At 35.4% G+C, this 14,728-nt stretch overlaps 1 protein-coding gene across 6 annotated transcripts in view; it reads right to left on the bottom strand.

Moving 5' to 3' along the window:
- The window catches only part of Cep295 (centrosomal protein 295), a 58,213-nt gene extending 44,173 nt beyond the window's left edge, over nt 1–14,040 (bottom strand). For all 6 annotated transcript variants that reach the window (XM_071616603.1, XM_071616605.1, XM_071616604.1 and 3 more), the window contains exons 1-5: nt 13,958–14,040; nt 9,233–9,363; nt 8,217–8,417; nt 6,962–7,086; nt 6,157–6,250 (exon numbers count right to left, since the gene is read on the bottom strand). In XM_071616603.1, the coding sequence (XP_071472704.1) occupies nt 6,157–6,250; nt 6,962–7,086; nt 8,217–8,417; nt 9,233–9,337 (525 nt within the window). In that variant the 5' untranslated portion in view covers nt 9,338–9,363; nt 13,958–14,040. The remainder of the gene's footprint in view (nt 1–6,156; nt 6,251–6,961; nt 7,087–8,216; nt 8,418–9,232; nt 9,364–13,957) is intronic.
- Between the last annotated feature and the right edge of the window lie 688 nt (nt 14,041–14,728).

The following is a 14,728-nucleotide window of genomic DNA, read 5'->3' as shown; positions in this document are numbered from 1 at the left end:
CATTTTAATCAGTGCTATAATTTGGGTTTGAATATGGTTTGTCTTCTCTAAAATTTATATTGTAATTTAATCCCCATTATGATATTAAGAGGTGGGATCACCAGGAAGTGATCTCTAAGGAATGTTCTCCTCTAAGGAATGGATAAACCCTTTCAAATCATCAGTGAATTTTTTTCAAAATGAATCTGCTATAAAAGTCAATTTGGTTACTTGCATACTACCTATCTGGTGCAATATGAGGCCCCAAACATTAACTTGGTATTCTTTTTTTTTTTTGCAGGGGGTAGGGGGGTGGGGGGGAGGTACTGGGGATTGAACTCAGGGATACTCAACCACTAAGCCACATCCCCAGCCCTATTTTGTATTTTATTTAGAGACAGGGTCTCACTGAGTTGCTTAACGCCTTGCTATTGCTGAGGCTGGCTTTGAACTCACAATCCTCCTGCCTCGGCCTCCTGAGCCGCTGGGATTACAGGCATGTAGCACTGCACCTGGCTTTCAATTTGTGATTCTGCCAGCAAGAAGACCGTCAACAGATGCAGTCCTTCCACCATGCACCAGAACCACAGTGCCAAATAAACCTTTCTTTATAATACGCAGTCTGTGGTACTATCTTATTAGCAATAGAAAATGAACTAGTACAATCAGTAAACTCATTTGACATTAGCTAAAACTCACAATGAAATAAATCACTATTTCCAAAGTTAAATTATTATGAATTTTAACAAAAGTACCAGATCCACTAGTACTTCAAAACATTTTCCAAGTGTCTTTAATATAATCAATATCTTTTACTTCAGTTTAGAAGTTCACTTCAACTTCCAAGTAATTCAGAGATATATTCCATTTTAAAACATCTGAGTAAAAGTGTTTAGAAGACTGGGCAAATCAAATTACAAGAACTTAATTCATAGGAACAAACACACACTATTTATATCCTATTCCATATCTAATTACAAAAATTCCACTACAGTTCAATATTTAATGATGTATATTAATTTTTGGTCCCGAACCATTAGCCAACATTTAATTATACTTATTCCACAACAAAACAACTCTCAAAAAGATAAATACACTATTTCTTTCACTCCTTTTCTCATATTTCTGCCTTTCTCACCAAAGCAGATTCAATCTATAATTTATTATGTACTGATATCTAATTAAACCAACTAAAGGAATTTCCTAAGTACCTACTATACGTGAAAGAGGTAGGCACAGTAAATGATGTTGAAATGTAAAATAAAATAATGGCTCCTGCCTTGAAGGAGTTCAAAGTAACAGTCCTAATCATTAGAAGTTCTAATCATTTTGTATATAACATAACAAAATGAATGTTCACAAAGAAATAACATTTCTGTTGAGTCTCTTCTTTCTACACAATATACTAGCTATGAAACCATAGCAATGTACTATAACTTCTCTGTCCCTTGGTTTTTTCAAGAAAATTAGGTAGCAAAATACAGAATTAAAATACAAAAATCATAACTTTCCTAAACACCAATAATGAATTTGCTAAAAAAGACATCAGGAACAATTCCATTGATAGTCTCACAAAAAAAGAAACAAAATAGAAAACTAGGGACCAATCTTACCAAGATCATGAAAGATCTCCACAATGAAAATTGTAGAGCACTGAATGAAGAAATTAAAGAAAGAAGAAAGACCTCCTCGTTCATGAATAGGCAGAATTAATATTGTTAAAATGGCTATACTACCAAAAAGCAATCTATAGATTCAATAAATTCTCCATCAATATGCTAATAACTTTCTTCACAGAACTAGAAAAAATAGACTAACATTTGTATATTTTCTCTCATATATGGAAGCTAGAAAGAAAACAGGGGAAAAGCCTGGTGGGGAGGGATCTCATGAAAATAGAAGGGAAACCAGTACAACTGAGGAAGGGAACCACAAGGAAGGAGGAAGGGAGAGAAAAGGGAGGTACTGGGGAACAAAACTAACCAAACTATACTGTTATATTGTGTGCACATGTGAATATGTAACAACGAATCCTACTATTATATATAATTATAATGCACCAATTGTGACAATTGTTGTAGGAATCAAATAATGTATGAAAAAATACTTCTAAAACTATAAAGTAGTAGCACTGACATAAAAAATTCAACACAAGCTCAGAAGGGAAAAAGTATAATATTGAGAATTAATCAAAGATTTGCTTTTTAACTTGAGATTGGCTAAAAGAGCAATGAAAAAAGGGCACCCACTAAAGGAAGAAGTCCCATGACTACAGATAAAAGGAACTGACTTTCTCCCACAGCTGGTACACTTTCTCTGAAAGCCATGCAAAAAACAAAAGTAATATGCTTTTTTTTTTGGGGGGGGGATGGGTACCAGGGATTGAACTCAAGGGCACTCAGCCACTAAGCCACACCCCCAGCCTTATTTTTATTTTATGTAGGGACAGGGTCTCACTGAGTTGCTTAGCACCTCGCTGTTGCTTAGCCTGGCTTTGAACTTGCGATCCTCCTGTCTCAGCCTCCCAAGCCGCTGGGATTATAGGTATGTACCACAGCACCTGGAAGTAATATGCTTTAAAAATATATATGGTATAAGATATCAGAGATATGAGCCCTTATAACATCTCAGGGGTTTCAATACAAACTATTCTTTAGCAGTTCTATAAAGATTATGGTTGCTTACATTTCAGAATTTAGAGTCTATAATAGTTTAACAGAAAAGAGTGAAAACAGAGAAGGTATATTCATGGAAAGCTAAATATCACAATAGAAAGATCATAAGCTTTACAGAATTAGACAGACCTTGACATAAACTCCGATTCTTTCCCTTAACTATTAAATTACTTTGCTCAGATTATTCAGTCCTTGATCTTCAATGTTCCTCACTTGTGAAACAGAGATAACTTCTACCCTGACGAGGTACTATAGTGATTAAATGAGATACAAATAAGAAATCCAAGACAACTAAAATCTGTAAGTACATGAAAAGAGTCCATTCTTTTCACTATAGAAACGGTTTTCTCATAAGATTTTATTTCTCTCTCTCACACACACACATTATTTTCTTGGATTAATTAAAGAAAGACCTTCTATATTTGAGAAGATTAAACAGTCCCATTTCCCCAGACTTCTCAGCATTCATATTTGTATTTGTTTGAGTGAACAGAGATACAAATGTACCTATATTCTGTGTATATGACACTGCTCCTTCACAGGGTATACCGCCAGGGTCCCCAGATACTCACTGCACAACCTAAACCAAAATCCTTTCCCTCCCTTCAATACACATATTCACAACCAATTCAAAACATACTCAAAGACACTGTTCTTTCCCAATGCCTTTAGAAGCTTCGGTAATAGATCTCTTTCTAAAATAATGTTTTCTAATTAAATTAAAAATATAATCACCCAGATCTTGGTCTACAAGAAAAATTCATCACTAAAAACAATCTGGGCTCTTTGGAGACTCCAGATGTGGAAACAGGGAGGTCACAGTGAGCCTGGGTCATACCTGGGCTAGAGAACAAAGATGTGCTCAAGAAGCAATGAGAAAATAGAGCCAGCTTGAAGTCTGCTGTTGATAAAAATTTCAGATACTGCAAACATCAGAAGAAAAAGAATAATGACAATAATTGACTAAGACTGAATAAATAAAAATCCACTAGTCTACAATTATAGTCACAAAGGGAAAGGAAAAAAAGATTTTCCAGCACTGTGATAAGCACAATAAAACTTTACTCCGAAATTTAGTAAAGGGAAAGACAAATTTACATCTGTATTCTTAAAAGGAGCTCAAGTTCACGCCCATTGATAAGAGAAATATTTCTTTTTTGAAATAGAATTAATGCAGGATGACAATACCAGCCAGGCTCCAAAGTGTTACCTCACAGAATAGGTGGTAACTGAAAAGGGAAAATTATGCCTTTTAGATAGACATCCTTCATAGTCACCACTATAACCGATTGATCAAACTTAGAATCATTAATAGGAAAGCAACCGCCATTCTGTACTGCCTGAAGTGACATCATAGACTACACAACATCACCTATACAGTATTCTTGCAAAATATAATCAAGCTTTTAAGCCTACCTCCAGTTTAATGGAAATACAGTGCATAAACCCATGTGGAAATAAGACAAGGGCAGAATATGTGAAACTAGTTTAGTCTCTTCAAAAGTCTAAAACAAATAAGTTAACAAGAGCTGGGGTAGATAATGCTGTAGAATAAGAGAAACGAAAAAAGCAGAAGCAATGTGAGAACCAAGACAGACCCTAATTTTAAAAAGAAAAAGTTATAAGACTAGAGAATTTAGGGCCAATCAAAAAATAGTGATTATGGATTGCATATTAAGTGATATTAAGGAATTAATGCTAATTTTCTTAGAGTGATAATGGTATTGTGATTATATAAGAGAATATTCTTATAAGAAGCATGTTCAAATATTTAGGGTAAAATATCACCCCTGTATTTTACATTAAATGTGCAAATAGATACACTTATCTACTTAAAACCTGTATATAAAAGGTACTAATTGCACTCTAAACTTCTATGTATTTGAAAAATTTTCATAATAATTTGGAAAAAAGAACAACCACATATTTACATATAATTCATACCTACCAAAGCACTTACACAGATAATATTGTTTGATTTTTATAAATTTTTGATCTTGGCATTTTATGAACATTAGAAATTATGACAAAAGTAATCAAAAGGCATCATGGCTAAAACACTGCTTGCGTTTTAGCAGCATACGTGGTATTGAGGGAGTGGCTGAAACATGACTCTTCCATCTGAACCCTATTGGATCAAATGTTTACATGGCAGATGGCTCATCATAAAAGCATGAAAATAGGGCTGGAGTTTTGGCTCAGCAGTAGAACACTTGCCTTGCATGTGTGGGGCCCTGGGTGCAATCCTCAACACCACATAAAAATAAATAAATGAGATAGAGTTATTGTGTTCAACTACAACTTTTATATATATATATATATATATATATATATATATATATATATATATATATATAAAAGATAAATAAATAAGTAAAAGCATGAAAGTAACAAAATTAAAGACCTAAGAGAATACCTTGTACTATGCTGATGACATGCACATAAAATATACTTGAATATACAACTAAATTAGACATCCCTAAATTTCTCTTTTTTTTCCTTCTACTTAATATTTTCAGACAAAAATAACTATGTATATCAAAGTAGCCAATTCAATAATCACAAAAAGCTAATATAAACAAGGGAAGAATACTTTAAAAAAATTAATTTCTTCTTTGCTCAATAAACTTTTTTTAAAAAATGAGTTCCAATCACAAAAGCACACATTTTACTTCCATAAATTTTTTCCATTATCTCATAATCTGAGGAAATTTGAAATACTTATCTGAACCTTAATTTATCCATGAAAGGTGACTATAGTGAGCCAAATCCAAAATGTGGAAACATCTATATGACAACTTATGCTGTTTCTTTTTCATTAAATAAAGCACATTAAAAATAAAAATGATGCCCTTGGGTTCAATTCCTGAAACCAAAAAACAAATAAATAAATAACTGAAAATCCAAATTAAATAAATAAATAAATAATAAAAAGGTGCTGTGCACAGTGGCTTGTGCCTATATTCCAGCTACTCAGGAGGCCAAGGAAGAAAGATTCCAAGTCTGAGGGCAACCTGGGCAGCTCAGTGAGACCTTGACTCAAAATAAAATTTAAAAAGGATTGGGGATGTAGCTCAGTGATAACAGCACTTGCCTAGCAAGTGCAAGGCTTTGAATTCAATCTTCAATTACCATTCAAAACATACCAGAACTATTAATAATTTTTTGAAAACCAAAACCATTATAATTTTTCAAATAAACAAACAAAAAACTTTAAGACCATTGAGGAAAACTGAACATACAATGAACATTACAAAATATTAGGGAAAATAGCATTATTATGTTGTTTTTTAAAAAAATAAAGTCCTTATATATCAGAAATATATACTGAAGTGTTTATGGGTGAAATGGTATCTACGGTTATTTTAAAATACTCCAGCTATACTTATGCATTACTTGTACAATTAAGTTTAAACAAATGAAAATTATTTTGAACTCCATTGAGTTTTAACAGCAAAGTATTATCATAACCTAGTTCCCCCCAAAACTCAAAGTAATTCACCTCGAAAAGAGTTGGAGGAGGTGGTGGCCGACTTGTAATTTTAGCAGATCTCTTTTTTTCCACAAGCAAAGCTTCCTTTCGAGCTTTTATATGCCTTTAAAAAAAAAGAGAGAGAGATCAATTAATTAATCATCAATTAATCTCTAAGGTAATATCTCAGGGTTAAAAATAAAAAAGTCAGAGGACCTCTACAAGTCCTACAGTCTGATACCACAGGCTCAGCATGCTGTTTATACACATTGGATGTGTATGAAAACATTTACCAATAAAAGAGGACTATCTAAAAACATAAGCTCCATAGTGTAGACCAACCCAACAAACATCAAATGTTTTTTAGAACAGTTTAGAGTTAAAGCTAGAAATGTTGTATAAAATGACCACTGCTGACCAGTAATAGGTTCCTTCTTACGGCATACAAAAAGGCCTATTGACTTTCAGAATCTATAGTCTCTACCTCTTTCAGTATTTTTTCTCCCCCTAGAACCAGGGATGAAGCCCAGAACATCACACATTAGACAAGCACTCTACCACTACATCTCTAGCCTTCTTTTAACGTTCTTAATTTACACTGATTTTTATTCCTCTTTTACATCAGTCAAATAGATTTTGATTGACGTACATTCTGAACCAGTTATATATTTCTCCAGAAACTTCGCAACTACTACAACACTCAAATGTTCAGATTACAAATTAGAAGAGAAAGCTCATTCATTATTAAGTTTACCTCAGTAAACCACTCTCCACTGTATCACACTAGTTAGCACCCATTTCTAGCCATGCTAGTTTTTGAAAATTAATACATTACCAGGTTTTTTGTTTCGTTAATATTTCTTTTTGGTTTTTCTGTACTTTCAGGGCCTCTTGATGCCTTATGTCTGCTTTTCTTTTCCTTTCTGCTGCCCGACGTGCCAGAGCATCTAAATCAGGTTCCTAAAAGTATGCAATACTTAAAATGTCATGTTAAACAAGATTAGTAGAAATGCAACTGTTTGATTTCAGAATAAAAATGACTTTTCAATTTTGGCATACTTCCTTACACACTACAGCAAAATATTCAGTGGTACCACTGACAATATGCTGTATCAGGAAGGACTAAATATAGAAACAACTGAATTTAAAGCTAACATAAGCATTTAACTTATATTACAAAAAGAGACTATCAAAGTACTAGGACAAGGGTTAAATTAAATAATAAAAGAATCCTTTTAAATTAAATGCCAAGCTGTGGTAACAAAAGTAGTTACGAGCCAGAGCAAAAATCATGAGACGCCACACAAATGTCTAAGGTTGGGGGAAAACTGCACTAAAGCACAAAGTTAATGATGGCAAACATAGAGCTACAAAAATATGATCTCTGAACTTAATGCTAAAAACACAGACCAAAACTAGGACCAAGAATCAGACTGCCTGCCACATTATTTAAAGATATTTCTTTTTCTCATTAATCTTTATCAAAGATTTATCTTCTTTGGAACCAGCCTGTTTATTGTAGGACTGATTCTGAAATGGCAAAGTAATATTTTCTAACCACAAACGACAGTAAACAAATCAAAATAAATTTAGGAGGCAGCGTTAAATACTGAATAAGATCTACCTTTCCTTTCTGCAAGTCATCAAAAAATTGTTATTATTTGTGAATGAAATCCAAGGATATGTAATACACCCAACCATACATGTTTAGAGGTATAAGGAATGACACTGAAATTAGAAATATAAATTTATTCCACTGAATCTGTCCAAAATGCTTGAGATAAACAACTTCTGATTCATAAGGTGATTATTTAATTTATACAGGTAAGTAAGAACTGGAAGAAAATACTGCTAATTTAAACATCCCAGAAAGATGTGTTTTACTTGACATAACTTACTAGGGGAAAGACAGTACTATTTTCAAATTAAATTAAATTGATTAAAAAAAAAAAACAAAAAACAGCAAGCTCAGGCTGCCCAAAACAAATTGTATACATGAAAATACTTTTATAACCCAAGCATTCAACAAATATAATTTACTTTTAAATGACATTACTGCCACAATCTGATAGTCAAAGAAACTCACTCACATTTTCTTTGGCCTGTCGATGTCCCTCTCCCATATTTCTTAAGCTTGCCAAATACAATTTTTCCAAGTTTCGTATTTTCTGAGTTTGTGATTCTTTCCATTCTGTCCTTAGCTCCTCTGCCAAACGAGTAAAGTGCTGATTTCTCCTCTGCTTTACATCTTCTCTTATCTGTAAGGCGATATCCTTTTCTTGTTCTCGAACCTAAAGAATGAACATTTAATGAATTATGTGAAGGAGGCTTATTGAAACTCTTTTGAAAAGCTATCTGGAAATAGGAACTCAAATGAATTCTCTTCAGGCCCATCAATTCTTCTGAAGACTCATCTTAAGTTCTTTGTAGAAGAGAAAATCCTAACAACGTCGAAAAAATAAGAATCTCAAGACGACTTCAAAGGCCTTTATTTGTATTGTTTTTCTCTCCTACACCTCTAATGCAACTGCTACTATCACTCCAATAACCTATAAAAGGTTAAAATGGTAAATATGATTTAATGAATTTCACAGCCCAAAGAAGCAGAGATAGAGCCAGATGAGAACTCCATTTCTGTGGTACATCATCATCAATTCTAGACAGAATAGCAAGCTTCACAAAGACTTACCTACATTATTCTAGACAGTTAAAAAAGAACAATCTATAATCTCTATTAAATTTGTCTCAAAAACAAATAATTGTTTCAACAAGTCTTCTGGGAAATCATTCTATGTTCTGTTCTCATCTGCAGACAACAGATCATTTAAAAATATTTAAAGACCTATTTTCTAATGTTTATTTAATCAAATAATACCTATCTTCCAACTATCCCCCAAAATATTTATTATCTCACCATATTTTTCAAATGTTTCAAAACTAGTTAATATGAAAGAACCAGGGCTCTTTTTTTTTTTTTTTTTAACTGCCAGAAGAGGCTTTTAAGTGCAATTAGGACATTCTGATGCAAAATCAAAACAGAACATAAAAACCTAAACAGTTGGAGAGACAAAGAAAGACTTAAAGCTTTATTCAGAAGAAATCATACCTGTAGCAATCTTAGTTTTCGTCTTCTTTCATAATCTTCCTTCAAAATTAAGGCTTCCTCATTGGGACTCAATCTCAGCTTGCCAGCATTTACCTTTCTTTTCATTTCTGTATACTTCAAATATAAAGGATCTGAATTTTTTAAAAAGAAAAATGTCTATAAGGATATATGCCATTGAAATAGAGCAGCAAGGATTAAAATAATTTTAAAAATTCATATTTATAGAGGGCTGTATATAGGCAAATAAAATAAATTTTCCAACTTGTTTGCAAATAGCAATTATAAACCCAACACTTAGATCAGTGCTTCTCAGAAGTGAGGAAAAAGACCTGACTTGTCCTTGATGAGTATTTTCCAGAGTTTACTTAGTTTAAATGTAAAATAGCAGAAGATTTAAAAAGATGTGTGGCAGAGAACAAATGTTTCCATAATAGTTTAATACTTTAGAACTCTTGACAACCTGCTGAAAACAGTGAGACTGGTATACCATAGTAAAGGGCTGCTGGTCACTTGATTCAGCTCCCGGTTTCTTGTTTATCTCAATTACAAAGCATCACTGTATCTGATGGGATCACATCAATTCCATGGGCCATACAATTCATCAATAATAAACAATTCATCAATAATACAATGGTGTGGTTTTAAATGGATGACTATTTTAAAAAATCCTTTCTAGAATAATTGAATGTGTCAGTGTTTCGATTTCCGGGTGTATTTTTTTTTTAATATCTATCTTATCTATTTATTTTAGTTGTTGATGGACTTTTATTTTTTATTTCTATGCTGTGCTAAGAATCAAACCCAGTGCCTCGCACATTCCAGGCAAGCACTCTACCACGAAACCACAAACCCAACCCCATTTCCTGGTATATTCTTCTAAAACTATTTTTATACTCAGGCAGGTAATCTCCCACTCTTCCCCAGTTTTTAATATACCTCTATATGGGTAAAATGGATGGGGGGAGGAGTTAAGAATCTGTACACTGTAGAATCTGAAAACCCTTAAGTAATTCTGATATCAACTTGTTCATGTTACTACCACTTCGAAAAATTATACACTTAACATCAATGCAAAACCATGATTTCATCTGAGACACGTCACCACTTTTCAAGTCTCTTCAACAATAATCAGGGAGGTAAACTGTGTTACTGGATAGAACATGTTTCTAAAGCTGGCATAAGACTAGCTTCCTTCATGAATTCCTGCTCCACTCATTCATTCACCCCTAACTTGCCCATTGGTAATATATATTATCTATACATTTATATGGGACTGAATTCTATATTGTTTAGGTATGACCTACTCCAGTTTTCTGTTAATTACAGTCTGCCACTTTATGGATCAAGATTCCTAACAATTGAAGGATGGTGTTGTTATCTAAAATATGTTAATATTCAAATAAATATGAAAAATAAAAACTATTTCAGATGCTATGAATGATAGTCTTCTCAATCAAGTGCAAACAGAATAGGGGCTGGCAAACTATGGGTTTAATACTTTTTCTGTGAATTCTCCATCAGAATGTAAACTCAGTGAAGACATATAGTATTATTTACTGTTTCATATCCATAGTCTAAAAACAGTGTCTTGAACCTACATAGGTACTTCAGTAAGTATATTGACTGAATGACATTCAGCGAATTATTAATTCATGTAAAGTACTACATAAATACAGTCAATTAGGATCTTCCACAGGACTCTGTCAAAAGGAATAACTGCTCGCACCTAAAAAATTTTTCCAATGCATCTTAGTGATTTGATACTCCCAAGTGTTTGGTAATGATAAAATGTTAACTATCTCATCTTATAGATGTTTTAATCAGCTTTTTCGCTGCTGTGACTGAAAGACCCAATCAGAAAAACTGTAGAGGAGGAAAGGTTTACTTAGGGATTCAGGGGTTCAGTACATAAGTGGCTAGCTCCATTACTCGGGGATCTAGGTGAGGCAGTACATCATGGCGGAACAGCATGGCAGAGGGAATCAGCTCACTTGAGAGACAACACTCTGCAGATACAAAATATGTACCCCATAGCCATACCCCTCAATGAACCACTTCCTCTAACCATACCTCACCACCTCCAGCCAACACCCAGTTAATCCCATCAGGGATTAATTATCTGATTAGGTTAATGTTACAGTCCAATCATTTCTCCTCCAAACCTTCTTGCATTATCTCACACATGAGCTTTTGAGTGACACCACATCTAAACCATAACAATACCCAAAGAAATAAAGGCCGCTGGGTTAAAGGACTTGCCTAAGTGACAATATCTAGTGGCAAAGCTAAGAAAATCTGGTTTCCTTATTCCATTTGGCTTGACTTTCTGATATGTGGACTGAAGAAGGTTTTATTTAAGTTGTTGTTTTTTATGAGTGAGGATGAAGAATAAGAAGTATGGGGAAAAAATGAGTAAGACTAAATTTAGTCTTCCACATGAGTCTTTTTTAATTTGTCTGAAAAATTCACTCATATTCAAACTATTATAATTAATTATTGGTAAATCTCAAAATATGACTGGATGGAGAAAAAGAAAGTGTGTGTGTGTGTGTGTGTGTGTGTATAAAAATAATTTTAAAATGTCACTGAATGGGAAAAAAAGCCAGATACAAAAAAGAGCATATAAAATTCCATTCATATGATGTTCAAAAACAATGGATTCAAGACAAATCCATAAGGACAGAGGTTAAAACAGGGATTACCTTTGTGGAAATTAATGACTAGGAGTGGGACACAAAGGAGCCTGCCTGTAATATTCTATATTTTGATCTGTATGATGGTTAAACAAGTATACAAATATGTAAAAATTCTTCAAATGGAATGCTTAGATCTGGGTATTTTATTCTAAATTACACTCTAATATAAAAGGATAAAACTAATTTTTCATATTCTTTTTGAGTATTCATCATCATTTGTCAGAGGATTATAGTTATTTTTATCTATGATATGATAGAATCACTTTTTTCATGCATAATTTAAAACTATTAAAATTTACTTGAAAATAATTTTAATTACCATACACCTTTCCTCAGTTTCTACAGATGTCAACATCTTACATAACCATAACACAATGACCAAAATCAGGTAATGAACACTGGCCCAATACTTTTAACTAACCTACAGACCTTATTCAAATTTTGTCAATTATCCTACTACCATCTACTTTCTGGATCAGGACCCAATCTTAGGCATTTGGTGTTGTGTACCTGGATGCTCCAGAAAGCAGAAGACAAGATGGGATTAAATTTAGGGGAGATGCCTCTGGGAGAGAAAACAAGGAAGGAGCTGGAAAAGGCTAGAAGCACTCAGACTACAATGAAAGTCTGACACTGAGTGAAGGAGAGTGGATGCTAAGGCAGGCTCAGAGACCTCTGTGGAGTTTTCTCAACAATAGACCTCTCTTAGTATCCCTGCCATTGACACTCCATGTAAATAGAGTTCAGAATGCAAGAAATGAATGTCTGTGGGTTACATTCTCATGATTGCCAGGTATCCTCTAATATGGGACAGTTCCTTACTCTTTTCAAAACCCCAATATTTAAATTAAAAAAAAAAAAAAGAACACCAGCCGGTTTTTTAGTTCAGCATCCTCAACTTAAATTCATCTAATCTTGTGACTAGGCAGAGGTTGTGCATTTCTGGCAACAACACTACATAATTAAGTTCATCCTGACCTATCAGGATGATATGCCTTACTACTTGTGATGCAATTTTGACCACTTGGTTAAGATGGTGCCTATCAGAATTATCCACTATATTTATTATATTTCTTATAAGTGTCTGATACAGTAGAGGTTATATAAAAAAAAAATCATGTTTTTCACCATACTTCTACCTACTTACTTTAGTAGCCATTGACAATTATTGTCCGAATCAATTACTATAGTGTTTATATATGTTATTTTCTATTTACATTTTTCCTTCTACGCCTACCAAATGGAATTCTACGTTGGACATTTTCCCTGCTGCCCTATTTCTACTTGTCTTGTAAGATCTCAGACTGAGAATAAAACGGTACCTGGCACATGGTAAACACAAAATACTAGACTTTCACGACGCAGATTCAAGATCCACCGCTGCCACTTATTAGAAGACGACACAGGACAAATCATTTAAATCATTTTGGTCTCATTTTCTTAAATTGTTTAAGGGAAGTAATATCTTCCCCAACAGGTTGTTCTAGTAATTATGTGACTTACTCAATGCGAAGCCTCCAAATACATTTTGTGTTAAAGACTCAAAACTGTCACTGTTTAAAAGTGGACTCTGTGACAGAATACCTGAGAAATTTAAGGGTGGCAGACCCCAAAAGAGATCCTCTCTGCAGAATACGACTCCAAACGGCTACCAGGATTCAGACCACATCCATAAGTGATTTGCAGGAAGTGGCAGCAGCAAACACCCCCAGCCTCCACCCCGCGGCGTGGAAGCTCAGGGGCGGGGGAGGCAGCAGGGGAACCCCTCGAGAACCCGCCCGGGGAAGGCGCGCAACGCCACTCGCGCAACAGGACCGGGAGCAGCCCGGGTCGCACGCGTCTCCTATCCCGTGCGCTCAGTACAGCCGCAGCCCGACGGCAGCCGAGCCCCGCTGACTGCCGACACCCGAGATCCGCGGGCCGGGCTGCAATCTGGGACTCCGTCCTTGGTGCACACCCCCAGCGTCTGGGCTTCCGGGCGTCGTGCATACCGAGGGCCGCGGGGAGACAGGTGCAAACCCTCACTCACCTGTAAACCGGGAGCCCGAAGCCTGCAGCCGCGGCTCAGAAGAAGCCGACTCCAACAGTGGCTGCCGACCAGCTTCCCCACAGCCGTTTGTGCGCCTGCGGAGCGGACATCGCCAAGCCCTCGTCACTTCCGTCATTCAAACCGCCCGCCAATGGCGGGACCAAACCGCGGAATCCCGCCCGCTCCTGCCCTTCCTGGGGCCGCCGAAAGGCCGCGCCTGTTGGAGCCCCGCGCAGGCGCGCCAGTAGGCGCGCCAGCACGCGCGGCCCTACGTAGAGGCCTATTATTTCTCAGACCTACTAGGACTTGAGGGCTTACTTTCTTTCTCTGGACTCGCTCCTGTCACAGGTCCCGAAACGGAAGTCCGGATGGGGAAGCTATTTGCCCAGAGCTATGGGAGTGACTTTGGTGTTAAGATTCCATCTTGAAGGTGGGCTATCTGGACAAAGGGATGAATTCCAGAAATATTTAGGAAACAAAATTAACAGTACTGGACAAACGATTACATGTGAGGTTGAGGGACAGTGAAGTTCTCTCACAGGCCACTAGCTTGTGTAGCATTGTTGATTACTGATTGTCAAGGAAGCAATCAGAAGTGATAGTTAAGTGGACATGGTGATAGCTCAGGTCTGCACATTTTGGAATTCATTGCCTTTGGAACATCTAGCAATGTAAAGTAGATAAATGCGTTCAGAGAGCATCTACAGAAATAACTGGTTTAAGCATATACGGGTTTTATTTTGTGAGTAAAACCAAAAGCTAGAGGAGTGG

Source organism: Marmota flaviventris, chromosome 9, assembly GCF_047511675.1.
Source record: "Marmota flaviventris isolate mMarFla1 chromosome 9, mMarFla1.hap1, whole genome shotgun sequence".
Taxonomy (NCBI): domain Eukaryota; kingdom Metazoa; phylum Chordata; class Mammalia; order Rodentia; family Sciuridae; genus Marmota; species Marmota flaviventris.
This window is presented reverse-complemented; position numbering and strand designations above follow the sequence as displayed.